We start from the raw sequence: 20,698 nt of genomic DNA on the forward strand, positions 1-20,698 counted from the left end.
AGTTTGAACGAAATAGAATAATAATCTTTAAATTATTCTATGATTTATTTGTTATTAATGCAACTTATCAATTATTTATTATTGAATTAATAATATACAGAGGAAGAAGGGCAGGAATATTTTTTGCTGATAATGATATAAAGAAATTGCTTTAATTTATTTCAAGAAATTTATTATGCACATTTTTCAAATGTTTAATGTAATAAATTAATCACTGTTAATAACAATAGTAACAGCCTACTATTTTAGATAAAATAATTCTGTTATTTTTTAGATTTAGGATACATTTTTAGTTAAACGATTTAAATACATTAGTACAAATAAGGCACCTGAATCTAATTTACCGTTAATATCATATTGATCAATGTTATATTCAAGGCAAAAAAGATGTTACATACATCAGTATGTGTGGTAATAAATATAATGTTAACAGGCATATTTCGGTTAAAGAACATACTGTAGAATAAAAATTGATATTATTTAAAATCATTTCATGATAATGTTATAACTTAAAATATATTGTAATTATAGCCTGTCTTACAAAGTTTATATAGTTTTCTATTCATAAAGAACTAGCTACTCAAAGAAAAAGAATAACGTAAAAGAATTGATAACATTACCATTATCTAAATATTTCAAAAATAACAATTTCAATGTTGCACATTGCATATTTTAAACAAGCATTTTCACAAACAATTTTATATATTTGCAATTTATAAGAATAACAAGATTCTAAATGAATGTCTAAAATCAAAAAATATACCAATATACAGTTAAAAATTAAAAACAAACACTATATTCTTGAAAAGTATTGCATTAAAAGTTGCTGAATCTTAACATTATCACATTTGTATTGTTTTTGTGATTATTGCAGTTAATTTTCTTTAAATATAGTTATCCTTAAATTCTTTATTATAAGACTGTTCTTAAATCTCATTCATCATTATCAAAAAAGAAAACATGCAAAGACTTTCATCCTGTTTCATTAATTATAAACAGTATATTAGAACTTAGCACAAATATGACTATTTTACATATTTATATTTATTTTACTAATCAATTTTGTATACTTCCATAAACATTTATTAAAAGTGAATATTATCAAAAATATTTTCCAATAAAACTGTAATGTAAGATAGCGATTTTAATGCAGCACTTAACATGGAAAATTATTCTTTTCTACATATAATATAATTCTATACTTCTATAGTAATATAAAAATGAATAAAATTTTGTTTTAAAGTATCATTAAAACATGTATATGTTTATATTTTTTTTACAGAGGAACAACATTAATGTTTTAATCCTGAGGAGCAACGTAAATTATTCTAAAAAATATTTTATCAAATATTCTTGTTAGTAAATACATAATTCGATTATTCCTTCTTGTATCTAGTAAAGAAAGATAATCATCTATGAAAATGAAATATTTCACAATACTGAATTTTTGTCATTAAAAAACAAATTTTTCCTAAATTCTGATTACTACAGCATCAGAGTTGGAAAAAAAATTGTATCGAATATTAATGTGCCTGATTGTTGTAGTTTAAAATTACAATTTTGTTAAACTACATAAAATATATCAATTTTTACCTAGATTGTTTTATTTCTCATCACCTATTCGTCTTTTTCGTAAAAATCTAACAATGGCAACTTCCTTCCTTACCACTTTCACAATAACTATGACATATCTACTTTTTTGGCGAATTCAGTAAATCTATACGTTCCTTTTCTTCTTCCGTGAGAAATATTTTGGTAATTACTATATCACCTGTACTATACGTTTGGCAAGCCACACTAGTTACGGTATTATAATCTGGTCGTGGACTTTTATTTTTATCTTGACACGAGCATACACACTTTGTCGGAGATACATCTGCACTGCTTGAGGAAAACTGATCAGCTGTAGAACCAGTAACAGCTGAAAGAATAGCTTCTAATTTTTCAATCTTTTCAAATCTATCCATTCGTCCATCAGAAAGAATTTCATCTACCATTTGCATTGATTCTGTGAGGCTTAGAGTATCAGAATTCTGTGATGACACTAGACCACCTATAAAAATAAATATATAAATATATGTAACCATATGGATATCACTAAATAATGCAAATTATTAACTGTAAAATGTACCAGAATGTGAATTTTCAGAAGTATAACTTTCTATACTATGATACTGCAAATCTTCAATCTTATCATCCTCATCATCATCACTACTTTCACCTTTATCTTGACCCATGTTTTCAAGTTTTTCTAATTTTCTTGCAACTTTATAACTACCTTTCAGTTTCTCCTTCTCATCTTCAGTAAGATCAAGATAACGCAAAAGGCGTATTTCACGATTGCTTAAAACAATATTTTTGGTAGTTGCTTCTTCCATTCTTTTTTTCAAATCTGCAACTTCTGTTTCCACTTTCCGTTGTTTCTTTCGCGTTTTTACTTCTGCAGGTTTAATATGTAATTGAATTTGCTCCTCACACAGCTCATTAAAAAGACCTTGTACTTCTGGTTTTATAAGTCTGATAATATCATAAGCAAAGAAAACAATTATAATTAACAAAGGGCACCTAAGATGCAATTATCATCTACATAAAATTAAAGAAATACTGTTTTGGTTATTCATTCGTTAAGTCATTTGTAAATAAATTTGTAAATGTAAAATAATGAACTACTAAATTAAATATGCATAGGATAAATCAATCAATAAACAAAAAATAATTAAATACTACACCTAGACATGGAGACATATATTTGTGGAACCAAACTCAGAACATCACTGCTAGCATAAATGAGCATATCTCGTGTTAATGGACGCCTACACCAGTATCTTTGATTATTACGATAGATATTTTTCAATTGTTCTTTTAATGGATTACTTGGAGCACCATAATGATCACATAGTGTATTCAAATTAACATTCTTAACTTTATATACAGGTTTACCAGTTTCTTGAAATTGCAATACAGCATGAGCTGCCTAGAAATATAAACACAATTTATTCTTTAAGCATCATATACTTTTAGTATTTTATATTCTAAAAAATATTTAAAAAACTTTAATAATTGTGAATCTTAAATACCTGTGTATCAAAAACATTATTCAACATAATTTTAAATTGTCTGTACAAATTGACACTGTCATTTCTACAATCATGAATCACCTAAAACAATCCATACAATTAATAATCAAAATAAAACCATGAAAGCATAAATAAATCTACAAAGTGTAATAAAATTTCAAGTTTTAATTCTACTTTAATATCAAGTTTTAAATATTGTTCCTTACTTTAATAACATCTTTATGTTCTAGAAGCTTTTGAAGGCCTCCAGCTTGTACAAGATTAGGACAAGCAAATAAATCGAACACATATGCTTGTCCAGACATAGTTCCAATTTGTACAAGTGTCAGTTGTCCTTTAACTCCTAAATTTATTCCTTCACAGTCAAACGAAACAACTATTTTACCATTTGGAGGAGGCTTACGAGGATTTATTATATCTTCTATAATTTGAAGACTCTCCCTGGGATTTACTATTATTTTAGTTTGTTGCAATATCTTTAATTTCCAAGCATCTCCCATTTGCATGGTTTGTAAACTTCTATCCTTTTCTGTATTATCTGCTAAAGTCTTCATTACAAGCATATTTATTCTTTGTTTCAAAGTTTGTTGTTGCAAGCTTACTGGAGGAGAGCTATTATTACTTTCAATAGATGGAGAATGAGAGTTTTGTACAGAATTAATCTGACTTGTAACATTGGTACTAATAGATTCTGAATTAACTGTTTGCACGGATGCTTGAGTATTGTTTGGTTGAATAACTTGATTTATATTTGCTTTGTCTGAAGTATTATTTTGATTTCTTGTAGAATTTGGAAATCTCGTTTTTGCTTTTCCTTCTATAGGGGAAGATTTTGGTCTTCCAATTAATGTTACTAAATTACTTTGAACGTGAAATGCATCTGGGAACATTTTAACAAATGTACACAAATCCTGCGGTGTCTTAAATATTGAGGTCCAATTTTCATAAGAAAATTTATCATTAACTATGTTGAACATTTGATCTACAAGGATTGGACCCTTTTGTTCAATACACTCACACAGAAAATCTAATAACTTTGCAGTAATCTCTGGGTCTATAGGTATATCAGGTTCTAACTCCACGAAAGGTTCTGCCTTCATGCCTTCATATTGCTTTAACATTACATTATCTTCCGTAACTACAAAAGCATCAGGATATTTTATAAGAAAGTCTCTAAACTCCTTATAATGTTGACCAGAAATATGTCTAACTTCTGGAGAAGCCTGAGACCGATGTCCCAAAAGACTTTTTATCGGTACTTCTGTACCAACGCCATATTGCATTAATTTATTTGTAAAATATTCTACAGCCTCTCGAGCATAATCGCGTTTCCCTCCTAATTTACACCCATTTTCTTCTTCTACAACTTGTTGAAATGTATTCACTGATACGTAATCACCATTAATAAGAAAAAGCATTGGATATTGAGCTAAAAACTTTTTAAGGCCACTCTGTGATCCACCAGCTATTTGGCGCATTTCTTTTGTAAATCCCTTAGCTCCAAACTGACAGCTTAAATCATGTAATGTTCGTGGACCACCTTTATCCACAAGAAGCTCCAAAAAAAATAAAAGTGTCATATTTCGTACAGTCTCATACTCTGAGCTATCCATCTTTTTATTTTATTTATTGCTTCCAGAAAATATACCTCTTATTGATTATAATATCCACAGAATCATGTCATGATATATCTAAATACAATAATTTAAGTAATTAAATTTAATTAGTTTTAACAAATAACCACAATATAAGTATTATTTTTTATTTAAAATATTAACAACGTTTATTTTATATTAAGTAATTGTAATGTAATTTCTTAATAAATTAAGCATATATATAAAACTAAACTATTATATCTATCTTATTAATATAAAAATATAAATGAAAGCAATATGTATGTATTTACCATTATAACTATCAAATACTAAGGATATGAGCACAAAAATAAATTATTGCCATTTTTTAATATGTACTCTTACAAGTAACTCATTGGCAAGACTTTTATATAAAAAGATGCACTTGTTTTAAGATTAATTAAATGCCAATGACTAAATAATTGCACAGTCACCATCACAGGGAGAGAAAGCTAGATCTAAAAACCCATTAATATACATAGCTAAATATGAAATATTTTATCAGACTAATTTGTATCTTCGGTAATTATCAACACTTATATTATACTTTTTTATACAAACCTTGTATTATGAATAACTAGGCTTCCTATAGGTATAATTTCTTCTTTGCTAATGCAGTGTGTGTTGTATAAAATATGAACATTATAAAATTTTCGTTTCTCTCCATAAATTACTTCAGACTATTAATAATAATTTACTTGGAAAAAATATGGATTATAATATGATACTTATGTTAACCTGTTAAATATAAACATTGATTATACTACATATATATGTTTATTCAATCACTAAGGATCAGTGGCAAAAATTTAATATTGAATAATAAAATATCTCTATATACCAATGAATCTTTAATAGATTAAAAAGAAAAAATTATGCAAAATGTCTATAGAACATAAGTAGAAAAAAGCTGCCCACCTATAACACACATAAATATTTATGAATTCCTACATTTTTTTGCATTGCAAATCGAAGCATTAAAGGTGTATTTCACAATTTGTTAATGTATCACAGTCCATATCACGTACAAGACATATGTCCGTATATTAATTCACTATATTACTATATAGTATTGTATAATTTGACATTGAAGAATATGATAATTACCTATAACAAATAAAACTTCGCTGAACTTCGAAACACATCAGATCAGAGATTTTAGAATCGACGATATCTAAATTCTAAGATATCACAGGTCAAACAACTCTGACATAGATTTAAAATACCACGCCACACTAATGTTCTCGATATGTGTTTCTATATTATTTGTCAAACATTTTCGAACTTGTTCTTCTCTCAAGTAACAATGATAGTTATAGTTTATCAGAAACTTGTTTTTTTTTATCTTGCCTAATATTATATGGTAAAATTTCAGTCATTTGCCAATGTGGTGCACTGTGCAATATATCATCCTATACATACTGATATACACATATCCAATTAATCCTCACCTGGTAAAACAGGCACAAGAGGGAGTATCAAAAGAAGAAAATAATTTCTATAATATCCGAAAATATTCATTTAATACTCATCTAGATTTCAAATAATAAAATTATTTTAAAATAGATTTGCATTTAATTTTATTTGTAATATATACACATCAATTGAAATTATACACACTATACAGAATAAGTCATTCGTTTATCTACTAATTCTTTGTAGAAAAGAACATACTTCAAAGATATGTATATATCAAATACATAAGTGATACAACAAAAATTTATAATAAGCAAATTTTTAAGAAAGATATACGTATAGTAAATATATATGTATAATTATATAATATAACTATATACCAACATGTATATATGTATATTACGAGTAGTAAAATATATGTAACATAATATCAGAATTGTTGATTTGGAAAGAAATTCGAAAAGTAGTAAATCTAGTAAAATTACATCTAATTAAAGCATTAAAAAGATATTCTTTTTGGTTATGAAGAACAGTGAAAAATTCGAAATGAATCAAAGTTTAGAATATTTTCTTGGTTTAAAAAGATACTAAAACGATATACATATGTATATTTTATTCACCAGACTTTGCTATTTATGTTGGCTGCATTTTTATTTCGAATCATTTGTCACATAATTTGTTTGAAATAAGTTTCCAGTGAAGTAAAAGTATTTTAAGCAAAACCTATTGCAAGAAATAGTATAAATTAAAAAATAAATAAAACAGGGGTTTTATAAAACATTTTTGAAAGTTTTAAATTAATTGCAAGATAATATTGATAATTTACTAATTATAACATATATGTGTGAAAATTAATGAATATAACGAATGTGTATAAATTACAATTATTAATTTAAAGTGAAATATGTTTTGCGGTAATGAAGATGAATTTGAACCGAGAATAACACCAAGACCTGCATCTAAACTTGATGTAAGTTTTTCTTCAAGATGTAAATTAATATATATATATAATAAAAAAAATAAAATATATTAATCTTGAGATTTCTCATAATATTAATAAGCTTAAAATAATAGCGAAATATTAATTTTTTTTCCATCTTTGTAAAGATTTTATTAGAAGCAATAAAAATTTAATATTGATTTACATGCAGTAAGAAATACAAGCCAATAAATAAATTGAAGATTTAGTGATTACTGACTATTGGTAGTTAATTTAAATTTAAAAATTAGTAAGAATAATATATTTTAATCAAAAAATTATTTTTTAATTATTCTAATTTCAGTGTTTTGCAGTACCATGTGTGCCTGAAGTTTCTTTAATATTTGACAAACCTGTAAGTTGTAAGAGTACAGAACATGCACATTTTTGTTCACCATCTGAGGAATCTAAAGGTTTAAGAAGTAAAAGTAGTCATTCTTCTCCATTAAATGTTAATGGATCATATGCAGCCTGGAAAGAACAGAACTATTTAGGGAAACCCCTATCTTCTAAAGTTAATGATTGTATAGCTCCTTTAAAAGAACAGCCTAATCAAAATTATATTTTACACTCGTATTTAACAGAAGGTAATATTACAAATACTTTAAATGAATCCAAACGAAAGAACTATGCTTTAAGGGATGATATTTATAATTCTTCACACTGCAAGCAAAAATCAAGTAGAGAAAACAATGATTCTCCTCGTAAATATAATTATGAAGGGTCTGAAAGTAATACATTGCATACTGATAAAGAACAAAATACAAAGATACAATGTAACAATAAAATAAGACATATAGATTCGTTGTCTGCTATATCACAAGTCATTAAGCCTCGTATAAATGCTGATAATTACAAAGTTAAAGAAGATGAATATTCTTCACTATTATATGAAAGACAATTAGCAGCTCATAATTCTAACCAACAGAAAGTATATAATGATTCAGTTCCTGAATCAAATGTACAAAATGTACCTACTAATCCAGGTACATTGCAACGAAATGAACTTCAATTACCACATTATTTAGGACAACAATATCCTTATTTTAACATGAATGCATATCCATTTCCTCAACTCCATCCTTATCCTACTAACAATACAGATAATCAAGAAACAGTAAAGAATTTATTACAAATTATAAATAGTCAAAATGAGCAAATTAAATCTTTACAGATACAAGTGGATAGATTGTTGAAAATACAAGAAGAAAATTTAAAAGAAAGAAAAAAATGCTCTTGTTCCTTTCAATTACAAACACAAAGTGATCAATTCCATACAAACTCTAATAATGTTTTAGGTACTTCTAATTATGTTACTGTGCCTGAAAACACAAAAAGAAGTGTCTATCGGAGAGATTCTTCTCAAGTTAGAAAAAAAGAGAATTGTAACAAAAATGAAAATATAAATCAAAATGAATTGATATTAACAGATGCACAGTCAAAAAAAGCATTTATGCAACAGAAAGTTTCAATTGGTGTAATGACAAGTTTTGAATTCACTGTACAAAATAATCCTTTTACAATGGATATTGAAAATTATGAAAAAAAAGATGGTCAACAAAAGCAAGAAAATTTAAAGATGTGTAACAGTGTTGGTTCTCATGATACTAATGAATCATTAAGAAGATATAAAAACTCCTTTACTCGAATGCCTGGTGCACAATTAGAAAACATAGTTGAAGACTCAGAGAGTTACATGTCATCTAGTCAACAACAAAGTAGTAACTTAAATGCAACTACTTCTACAAAGGATTTAGAGAAACAAGCTTATGTAGATATTCGAAGAGAAACAGATACTCATAGATCTGAATCTCCAAAATTATGTAAAGATGAAACAACAAAATCAAATGAAACTGAAAATAGAATAAAAAAACATTTAGAAAACTGTACAGTGAAAACAAGAAATTACGAAAATATAAAAACACCAATGATTCAAAGAAATCATGTATGTGTGGGTACTGTAGGTACTGAATGTACTGCCCAAAAAAATACAAAATTTATAGCAAATACCTTTACTAATGTAGATCAAGATAAAGAAGCAAATATACAACGAGATAATAGTTCTGTAAAAACAAATAATTTTGTAAATAATTCTCGTTATCACAATGATTATCAACAAGAAGGGCAGCCTTCTGGATTGAAGCAAAATTCAAATTGCATTGAAGACAGTCTAATTTTAAACAGTGATGATTTGAAAATAAATGAAAGGCCACTTAGTCCAGAACCTAGTATCCATATTGAAATGCAGGAGTATTCTAGTGATGATGATAGTGAAAATGTTAAACGAAGTTCAAAAGTGGGCTGGACATTTTACAATGATGTTCTTGGACAAGTAAATCAATTATTACAGAACTCTTGTATTATAGATGATCAACAACAAAAACAAACAAAAGTAAATCAAAATGAACGAGATGAAACTGATAATAGAGCAGTATTAGATACTGTAAAAGTAGCTACATTACAGCAGCTTAAAAAATTCGGAATTAGTTTAAGTGAAAATTCCGAAGCTAAAGAATTGAACAACAGCAACAAGTATGTTTTGTTATCTATTAAAAGTTTGTACATAACGAAAATCTTGATTATCTATATTTTGTTAATCTAAGTAATTACGTAATTTAATCAAGGTAACTTTTATTACAATCTATTTATTATAGTTCTTACTATATAAAATACATTATTCAAATTTTATATTGCAAAACAAATGATTAACATTACTCTAGATAATTAAGTATTATATAATTGAGTTAAATCATATCTGTATTATATATAATGAATAATTCTAATAATTTATTTAAAAGAATGGCATTTGACTTACCATTTTATCCACGTTTGGATTATCAAACAAACATGACACAAGCTACAAGTGCTGTAAATGAAACAAATACAAGTATGCATATGAAGGCATTAGCTTTAAAGTATCTAACTGACGAACAACTTGCTGAATTAGCAGTACAAAGGCAAGGTGCTTCAGTTAATCATCTCATGGTTAGCAATTTACAAGGAACAAATATGTCTTTTGCCACAATGCGTTATTTACAAAGATATCAATTAGTTCCAGGAAAAAATAATATTCAAACAGAAGGTAAAAATATAAATTAAAACAACTTTTAATCAGTGTGTACACAACATACTTTTAATTAAATTAGGTTATTTATTTTACAGATATTAATGCACTACAAAATGAAATGTCTCCAACGGCAGACTTAAAGGTTACAAATCCAAGAAATAGTCCAAAACAACGTCTTCCATTTAGTCAAACACCGCGAACAACCTGTCCCAGTAAGATTTTAGACATTTCAGCTTTAAAACAGCAACCTAAACTCTTATAAACAATTAACAAATTAAAATTATAATTTTAGTAGTCCTTAAAATTTTTAACTTTTTGATTGTTAATCCCTATGCTTTAATCACTACTATTAAAAGTTTATAATTATATCTGTTAATTATATTTCTTGATCAACTAAAAATATATGTTTGTGAATACAACTAAACACTTTACTATTTGTAAGCAATCAAAGGGTTAAAAATATTCGTATTCAAGAGAGGATATCTTTACAGTATACTTTACATTATTTATTTCTTATTTTTATAATAAATATAAGACAATTTTTTAAAATGAAATATTTTAAGAACTATTTGACAATATAAAAGTATTATATACAATATTTATACAAATAATTCGTACGATATAACAATTTGTCGTAAGACTATCTCTCACATGAACAATATAAATAAAAAAAGTAACATTTCTAACTAATAATGTACACAAATTTTTTGCATCTTTAGAAAATTAAATACAAATAGTTTTGTCATTTAAAAATATGACGTTTACGAATGATATTTTATATTAGAAATGTATAATTATTAAAAAAAAATTTGTTAATATCTTTTTTATATATTTTGTTTTAAAAAGAAATAAATACCTAGAACTTTCTATTAAACATGTTGATCATTTTTCCAGACTATATATAAATATTTTCCATTGGTACACACACAGCAATTATAATTCATTCAGTTTTAATGCATAAACACTTGTATCAAAAATTAATTTGAAATGAACTTTTGTAATAAAATAAGCTTTATTCAAACAACTCGATAATGATAAAATTCCATAACTAAATGACTAATATTGATGCCTGCACATAATGTCATAATATACATTAGTAATATTATTGGTAATGTTGATAATATTATATGTGTTTTGTGAAGTATTTCCATACCTGAAATAAATGCAAAGAATTTATTAACTTTTATTTTCCAAATTATAATAGCCAGGCTTTTTTTAATTTTTTAGTTTTACGAAACGTAATTATTTAATTGATGTTCAAATGATATAATACTAAATTTGTGTACTTACTTGTGTAACCCAAGAATGTTATGTAAATATAGTAACTAATAGCTATTAACCAGATTGTGTTTCCAACAAATCGTGATGAAAATGTATCATAGTTTATAAGACCTATAATAATAAATACAAGAAGAAAGATATTAATAAAAGAACAAATTGCAAAATATTAATAGGAGACAAGTAAATTTACCATTGTACAAAAACAACTGTACGATATGGAGTATGATTAAAGGTGGAAAAAATGCATTTAAGTGTATGTCAAATGCATAACCCCATTCTACATCCTGGGTTTTGTCAATTCTTAGATAACGATTTGTTATAATCCTGCAATTAGTAGAAATTATTTGCTTTATAATATTTTATTCATCATACACACACACACACACACACGCACGCGCGCGCGCGCGCGTATTTTTATATATATATATAAAATGTATACCATATAGTGCAATTTTAATAGCGTTAACATATAATTTACCAAAATACTGTTGCTACTATTAAGCCAGCTGCAAGGTAATCAATAAATATCATATAAAATAGTAGCTTTATAAATTGAAGAAATCCTAATCCCAAAACAATGGTAAAACCAATGGAAGATATACATAGACAACACATTAATAGTACCAAAAATGCAGGATCATCCCTTGCAAATTGTGACTTTGTCTCTAGAAAAAATTTAATTTTTCATAGTGATAATACATTGTGATATCATTTTATATATAAAATAACTTACGTTTTCTACTTTGAAAATTTCTATATACTTTTTGTGGCGATATAAATAAAAAGATCATTTGCCATAATGCAAATTCAAAGTCCATTTGTTCAAATTTTAATAATTTCCTCAGATACTTGTAACATTTTGTTGCAGCACCCATACAATCTTGCCTAAAATACATTTGTAAAAATATTCAAGTTTATTAAACTAATAATAAATTTAAATATTTTGATTGATCTTATACCTGTAAGTTACTGGCATAGGTAAATTTGAACCTGTTTCAACTGGACCTGGTGAATTACATCTGCTTACTGGTGGTGATGTGGAATATTTCATTTTGGAATCTATTCAACACAAACCGTTCATTCTGTAAATCTTAAATAAATCATTAGAAATATATTATAATATATAGTATATATAAGCATTATAATTTCTTTTGGATATTTTATTACACAACTATCATTGTACTTAAAGTATAACAATAATAGTATAGTCTTTTATCAGGACCATCACTAACATTTATTTACTATTTTTTTATTATAAAAAATATCTAATATTGTCAGTTATATAGATATATCTTTATTATTATTATAGGTTATGTTTATGTGTTATAAATGACAAAAAATACAGTATATAATAGTCTTTTTCGACTATTCAATAATTACACAATGCTACGTAATTATTTACATTAATAATATTCAGGTAAATATATATGTAGAATATAACTTTATATTTTCAAAGTCAAGATTACTTGAAACACGACAGTTATTGGTCAGATTCCATTCAATCTGATTCAATTTTACATTCATTTTATTCCATCACCGTTAAATATCTACAAATATTTCAATATCAATTATGATACATGAAATAGCTTAAAATTTCTATTAAAAATTAAGTTTTTAGAAATAACAAATATAAGTAAATGACAAAATTATTGGTATTTATTAAAATATATTTATTATTTTTACAATTCAATTTCAAGATAAGGAGCAACTTCCATTTAATTTGGAAATGTTAACACTTTTTAAATATTTGCATTATCCAACATTTTACTTATTTGATTCATAAAAGTTTTAAAAGCTACCATAATATTAAAATCGAATTATTGCTTTACTTAAAATTGTTAATTACTTTATTCTTTATCGCTTATATGAAGTGCACATAAATTCAAATGATAAATACGTAAAATATAAAAATTGTTGAAAAATAGTAGAAGCATTAAAAGGTAATATCAAATTTTAGTTGTTAGAAAATAAATATGATTTACATACGTTGGGATTAGTAAATCCTAATATATTATATATATATATATATATATATATATAAATGCTTACTTTCCAAAGTTTTTTATATGTCTTTATTTATTCATTTATTGTTTATTTATATTATGTACAAAGTAATTTCTAAACATATAATGGACGCAACAAAGAAACCTATTATATACAAATATATATGCGGTTACAGATATAGTGAAAACTTCACACGTCAAACATAAAATTATATATGTATGTAATTGAATTTTGTTTTATACATTGCGCCACGAGATAATATTTAAAGCTAATATAGGTTGTATCCTAACTTCCTGTCTTCTTTTCCATATTTTTCTTTATAAGATACAATTATATGCGCGTATGGATACCATTTTTGTCGTATATTCTTACATATCTTCTATACATTTTTGTATGTATATATTTATATTATATATATATTTATATATTTATTTACTTATTTATATAGCAAACCATCGCATCAATACCGAAATTTATAAAAATATACATGTACTTTTAAAAATTATGCACTTTAAATTAAGCACACTAATGCTAAATTATATATGTTTGTAGGTATGTATGTATACGTAAATACTCGATTTAAATTTGGCTTATTTTATATTTACGTATAATAAGCCAACATTCAATTAAGTTTCATACTTCTTTTATATCATCCTCTGTTTCGATCGGCAGGGAATATAAGAGCTGTTTCGACAGATTATTTTGTATAGTGCGAACTCCTTTCACGTGGAAATTGGAAGATATTGATAAATATAAAAGGATCAATTGGGACTTTTACATACATATGAATATATGTAAAAAGGCACTGAACGTACAACGAGTTCGTCCGCAATATAACTGATGATATTAGGACGTATTATAGGTATTACAGGAGCAACGGTGTAATTAACAAGAACATTTCCATTATTTTGCGATTTGACAATGACAAGAAAATATCGATATTTTAATTATAACTTAATAAATTTATAATTGGCCGATACAAATCAACGAGCCAAATGAAAGTATCATCGCATTATTTTTTAATGTTGTTCCTAAATAATTGAAAAATAATTATTAAATTAACTCTTAAATTTTTCAATTAAAGTTTATTTATCTAATCAAACGGTTAGCTACTAAAAAAAATGTTTAGATTGTATCACTCATATCTTTATAAGAAATGTTATAAACAATTTGGACCCAAATGTACAAATTAATTCTGTTACTATAAAATATATCGCAAATATATAAAATTTTTGCGTATAATTCGAGTAATACTTAACACGATCTTTGTTGCAATGTAAATTTTCCACTTGAAAGATAAGTTTTGTTGTATGCATAGAATATGTAAATCCCAACGCTTTATTAAAAGTATTGCATGTGTAATTGTGTATATTTGTTATCTGAAATTGCACGAAGCACATCAGAAAATCCTGACCAACAATCAATAAGTATTAAGGTGTATAAGAAACGATTTCTCTTTCGATTTCATATTACCATATTCTAACGTTTGCTCAATGATCATTTTGATCAAATTTTATTTAATGTCACTTGTAATATGATATATTGTAATTAATTAATCTTTCTCATTTGAGCACGACAAATTACATTTATTGCAATATTTTCTGTTTAAATTTAAACAAATTTGATTTCTTATTGTAGAATGGCTCTGTATACGAGTTTACATATAAAGGCACATATAATGTGCGATATTAATTATAAAAATTTCGCATGTAGACTTCCTCGTTATACAAGTCGTGCCACATATGCAAGAAAATTAAATATTTATAATATACCAATAAAAATACATTAGCACAAAATAATTGCATATACTTTCTAAGAAATTTGTTAATTTAATTACTTTAGATATTGTAGTCCAGTGCCTAGTATGATAAATAAATCTTATTTACAAATTGTAATTTCCTCATCATACATAATATGTTATCTGTGAAGTACTGACAAACGTAGATCTTGTTCAGGAATGTTTACCAAATTAATTTATAAGTAGTATGTAACAAAGTATTTGTTCGTATTTTAATATGGTTTTAATATGTATATTATGATGTATTCTTACGCATCGCTAATATTCCAAACACTAAATGTTTAATTCATTATGTTATTTCACTTGTATTTAATCGTAACATCCTTTAGTCATTTGTAAAAATGGTCATTATAGTAGTTACAAATATTTTAAGAAAATTTTCGTATTATCGTATTATTGTTCTTCTATACTTTCTTCGAAATCATTAAGAAAGTCATTGAAGTCGCAAATGTACGATAAAAAATGCAGCATTATTTAAAAGCTTCAACTTGAAACGTTTTAATGTAACATATTCAGCACAATGTATATGATGTAAATTACTTTCTGTTTCTTAGATCATTGTTTCAAGAACAAAATAATTGTATCTTCCTTCAAGAACGTGTCTGAGTTTAATATCTGTAAATAATTATTTTTAATATAGACAGTGATTAATAACTTTGGTTATTTAATGTTATCTCTATATTTTGAGAAGTATGAGGAAACTTTATTTATAAAAATTATATGATATTAAGAGAGTCATAACATACCAATATTAATTTTTTTTGAAGTTGAAGACTTTTAGAGATTTCGAAGTTACTTCTATCTTTTTTCAACAGTATACACTATACTTTTTTATACTTAGAAAAATAGCGAATTCAAGCGATTTTAAGGATCTTTAATACAAATTCATTCGAGAATAAATAAAGAGATAAAAGGAATTTTATATCACCTTTTTATATTGGAAATGATGTTCCTTTGCATCGACGTAATATTAAAGTAGCCGAATTATTGAAGCCCTTATACTTGTTGAAATTTTTAAATTGATTATAACACATATAACAGTGATTAATATTTATTTCGTATCTTCTAACGTTATTGGATTTTTAGGATACAGAGATGGTTCATGATTCAATGTGATTCCATGAATTGTTCTCGATGTGAAAGATTCATGAATATTAATGGAAGGAAGTCTCAAACAGATTTAACAATGTCAGTTGTTATTTACATTTCTTATTATTCTGTACTATTTACATTTCTTACTACTCCTATGGTTTTTTGTAGGTTGAAAATACCCACATATAACGATCAACCCAGACAGCTCAAGTATGAAGAGAAGACTCATTGCATGAAATGTATGAGTTTTGCAATTTCATAATTCCAATGTTGATGCAAACAAACACTACTTCCAATATTTCCCATAATATAAGACTCGTTTTACTCTTTTATTTAATGTCAAATATCCGTTATTTTATTAGAAATAAAAAAGTATAGTATGCCCTTTAAAAGAATATAGAGGTGGATTTTGAAATCCTTAAAGTTCCTTCATTTTATTAATTATTAGTGATATATCATGAACCCGCTCGTACAAGTCTTGTAAATAAAGTCTATTTATATTTCACAGGATAATAAAGACATTTAAGGTAGTCAAAGTTTATCCATTATTCGCATTTTGATCAATATGAAAACTTAAATTCTAGGGAAAGTACAATTCACTTATTCTAATTAAACAGTCACGTTGAAATTTTGCAATCCCTCTGTTTTAAAGAATCTTGTAAAAACAACATAAAACAATTAAATGCAAAATGAATAAATACTACAAAATATATATATAATTTTTACATATCAGGAATTATATTCTTAGACAAAATAAATGTTGTTATATTCTATATTCTGCTACAAACATATCTTAAATAATGAAAACGGAAACCTAATATAATTGACGTTAATTGCTATCAATATATATAATATAAGAAATATTAATACAAGATAATAAAGGAAGACAATAAAGTTTTATGTGATTACGCAATGTGATTGTACATCATTAACTATCATCGATGTCATATTTCGTAAAAATAATAACTTTCAAATCCTGCTTTCCAGCAAATATTAACAATGACTCGAACTTATTTCTTGCAATTTTCTCACATTCAGTTATGCATCCAGCAAAATATGTATGATATTTTGTAATTTTCAAATCATGTAACTACTATTCACTTAATTTTGAAGTATGTTCATAGTAAGATAATGATTGATATATCTCAATTATGTAATCAATAAGTAATGTTAAATATATATAATGATATAATATAATTTGATTCCTTATAATGTACAAAGCGTTTAATTTCAGCTTTGTGTACTGTGACAAATAATTGTTGTCTTTTGTAAAATAATATTTAAGAGATCACGTAATTTTAATCAAATCTGCATCTTGAGTAAAGATACTGTCAGTCTCTTGTTTCAAAGATAGTGGCAGTTTCCTTATGCCCTGAATAAAATTACATGCAGAAGTAGTTGCCACCATATTTACTGGAATACCTCAGTTTTCTCTATTCTTATTCATAACTCTAGGCCATACTTCATCTAAACTGTATCTATACAATGTTTAACAAATAAAATACATGTAACGTAATGTGAGATTTTAAAGTAAAAGTAAAACCAATAACAGTAATTAATGTTTAATTTTGAAATTTGTCACTTTACATAGTAATAAACAAACGTCATAGATCATATTATAATACACAAGTTTTCATAGTTAAAAAATCAGACTTTCTAGGCCTGTAGCCTATGAAACGGAGTACATTATACATTGTATTTCTGTTGGACTTCAATCTAATCACAGTTTATTCTGATGGATGAGTTAACGTAAGTTTATCAGCCACGATTTTGTGACGAGCTTATTAAAAAAAGAACCGAGTTCTAATATACTTTTTTTTCCATACATTCCAATCACAATTTTATCCCAATATGCCACCCTTACCCTGGACCATTCAAACGATATTAACTTGAAATCATTATATATCTTATTTCTTAATTACAGTGCCAGCATAAAAACTTTTTCTATACCAGTCCTTCTTATGTGAAGCTTAAAATGTCCCACCTTGTGCATTTGACTTTACAAAATAATTGTTTTACGTAACTCTATGATTTGTTATTGTTGACAGAATAAGCGATCATTACGATCCAAGGTATTGGTGCGTCTATTTCTTACGTTATATTATACAGGTATATAATATATACCAACAGTTTAGCATTTCTTACATTAAATTCCATACATTTAGTAAAGACAATGTATAGAGAGGAATCAACTTTCAAATTTTTTTACATATAATCCGTAGCGATAATTAAAACGAATATTCAAAGCATACACATAATTAGCTATACATAATTTATGGGGTAACGCATAAAGTAAGACAAATCACTTTAACATTGTTTATGTTTTCTAAAACTCCATTATCAAGAAATGTTAATGCTTATCCAATTTTATATATATATATATATATATATATATATATATATATATATATGTACATATATAAACATATATATACATATACGTATATATACATATATTTATTTATTTATATATAAGTGTGTATATCTTTTGTATTTATATTAATCTTTTTATCAGTAAATTCACGCTAATATACATTATATATAAACTAAGCAAATTAATTGACGAATTACTATACCATTTAACTATTAATTATTCCTCTTTTATTTTTATTCGATAGTAAGATATTAAAATACATATAACATTAAACAATATCAATCTTATTTGGAATAAAAATACTGTGCACGCGATGTACCGTTGATGAAACGATTTATCTTTTATATAACTGCAGAAAATAAACTTTATTATTAACTGATGTAACTAAAAATTGATATTGATGTCCTGCTGCATGTATATTGAAATATTACATGGTATAAGTTAAAAGAAAACTAATAAAAATGTTTTGCAATCAAAATCAGTTTCATTTTTCTTTTAAATAGCCAAATTTAGTGTATATTTCCCTTACTTATATCATGCTCTGTCAAAACAAAAATAAAAATGAAAACAGAAAAAAGTAAACGAAAAAAGAAACAATATGACATATTTACATCAAATAAAAGTAAAAATAACTTCGTGAATATTAATCTGCGAATTAGTGAATTTACTAATGAAAAGATATTTATGTGTGTATATTAAATATACTGTACTTGTTTCTTGATGTAATCAACTGAATTATATTAAATGTTGAAGGTATCATTGAGATACAATTAATATAAGTTGTGCTACAAGACTGAGACTAAAGCAAAGTGTTTACAGCACCACGATTTAAACTGAAACAATTAATATCTTGATGCATTTACAGTTGACAATAAATTTTTCTGTATATCCAACATTGCGACTAATCACTTCAGATATAAAAAAATTAAAAGGCAGTATTATAAATGTAAAGTATAATTATACATGTTGGTAATTGTTTTATAGTTCAGGAGATTGGTTTTCCTTTAATATTCATTATTTCAATTTCTGTACGCATATCAGTAACAAATATATCATATGCGTTATTCACTATAATGTATAGGTACATGTAATTATATAACATCTAAAGCCAAGCTCCTGTAATATACACAACATTTTGAGGCACTTAAACGTGTGCTCAAAGACCATGTTTCTGACAACTCTTATATTACTTGCCAAAGCATAATTCTAAATTGTATGTTATCTCATGTAACGGTAATATTAAAAAGAAAAGTCAGTGCCGTAAATAGGTGCCTAAACATGTCATAACAACTTTTTTCTCATTTGAGATGAATACAAAACTAAAATCTATTTAATATTATTTCCAGAATATTAATAACAGTAGATAACTTATTATTATTTCTGATTTACTCGGAATAAAAATTTTAAAGCTTCTAGTAGAGACTAGAATGTACCTGAGGCAACGTGGAATGTTATATTTTCTAAAGTCAAAGAGGAAGAAAGAGAGAAATATACTAATGTTCTAATTTAATTTTCTTGTGTTATATTATTTTCTTTGCTTGTATGTGTATTATGTCTTAAAAACTATTAATAATTTTATCAATAAATATACCGAATTTATATTTCTGTCTTATAATATAAAGGTTACAGTATCGTAAGGCAAGACAATTTTTTAGTATTTTATAATATTCTGGATAAATATGAAAGATTAAGTTTTTTTATTAATAATAATCTGTTTTTAAAAATATTAATTATTAAGCACGTATAAAACATAATAATGAAAATATAACAAACCAGTGTCAATTTTAGTTCGTATACAAAACCATATAATTCTAGTTTAAACGGATTTCGTTACTTAAGAGATAATTATAAAGTGTTTTAATATTTTTTTAATAATAATTACAATAGAATAAAGCTTTACTAGTGTGATCTTGCGATAGATTTAATAGCTTTAATAAATTTTATTGGTTTTTATGTTTTTCTCATTAGAATGCTTT

General features: G+C 25.6%; 3 protein-coding genes across 7 annotated transcripts; 1 reads left to right on the forward strand and 2 right to left on the reverse strand.

Moving 5' to 3' along the window:
- Positions 1-282: 282 nt before the first annotated feature.
- On the reverse strand, positions 283-10,013 carry LOC117230601 (egalitarian protein homolog). 2 transcript variants are annotated; one of them, XM_033488200.1, is made up of 9 exons: positions 9,922-10,013; positions 5,630-5,818; positions 5,273-5,449; positions 4,984-5,169; positions 3,284-4,768; positions 3,078-3,158; positions 2,730-2,974; positions 2,132-2,517; positions 283-2,053 (listed from the first exon to the last, which is right to left on the reverse strand). In XM_033488200.1, the coding sequence occupies exons 5-9, from the start codon at positions 4,688-4,690 to the stop codon at positions 1,692-1,694; spliced, it is 2,481 nt and encodes an 826-aa protein (XP_033344091.1). In that variant the 5' UTR covers positions 4,691-4,768; positions 4,984-5,169; positions 5,273-5,449; positions 5,630-5,818; positions 9,922-10,013; the 3' UTR covers positions 283-1,691. The 2 variants fall into 2 exon arrangements, with proteins under 2 accessions (XP_033344091.1, XP_033344101.1); XM_033488210.1 differs by lacking the exons at positions 5,630-5,818; positions 9,922-10,013 and adding an exon at positions 5,819-6,152.
- Positions 7,032-11,349, forward strand: LOC117230593 (putative leucine-rich repeat-containing protein DDB_G0290503). Its single transcript, XM_033488189.1, has 4 exons — positions 7,032-7,097; positions 7,411-9,638; positions 9,905-10,188; positions 10,269-11,349. Exons 1-4 carry the CDS (start codon positions 7,032-7,034, stop codon positions 10,433-10,435), a joined length of 2,745 nt encoding a protein of 914 aa, XP_033344080.1. The 3' UTR covers positions 10,436-11,349.
- Positions 11,151-13,000, reverse strand: LOC117230619 (protein unc-50 homolog). 4 transcript variants are annotated; one of them, XM_033488236.1, is made up of 7 exons: positions 12,921-12,978; positions 12,414-12,513; positions 12,188-12,339; positions 11,933-12,119; positions 11,645-11,778; positions 11,464-11,565; positions 11,151-11,326 (listed from the first exon to the last, which is right to left on the reverse strand). In XM_033488236.1, exons 1-7 carry the CDS (start codon positions 12,976-12,978, stop codon positions 11,190-11,192), a joined length of 870 nt encoding a protein of 289 aa, XP_033344127.1. In that variant the 3' UTR covers positions 11,151-11,189. The 4 variants fall into 4 exon arrangements, with proteins under 4 accessions (XP_033344127.1, XP_033344131.1, XP_033344139.1 ...); XM_033488240.1 differs by having other exon boundaries at positions 11,190-11,326; positions 12,414-12,544; positions 12,857-13,000; XM_033488248.1 differs by having other exon boundaries at positions 11,190-11,326; positions 12,857-12,991.
- Between the last annotated feature and the right edge of the window lie 7,698 nt (positions 13,001-20,698).

The sequence above is a fragment of the Bombus vosnesenskii genome, unplaced genomic scaffold (assembly GCF_011952255.1).
Source record: "Bombus vosnesenskii isolate JDL3184/JDL3185 unplaced genomic scaffold, Bvos_JDL3184-5_v1.1 scf7180000013263, whole genome shotgun sequence".
Classification (NCBI taxonomy): domain Eukaryota; kingdom Metazoa; phylum Arthropoda; class Insecta; order Hymenoptera; family Apidae; genus Bombus; species Bombus vosnesenskii.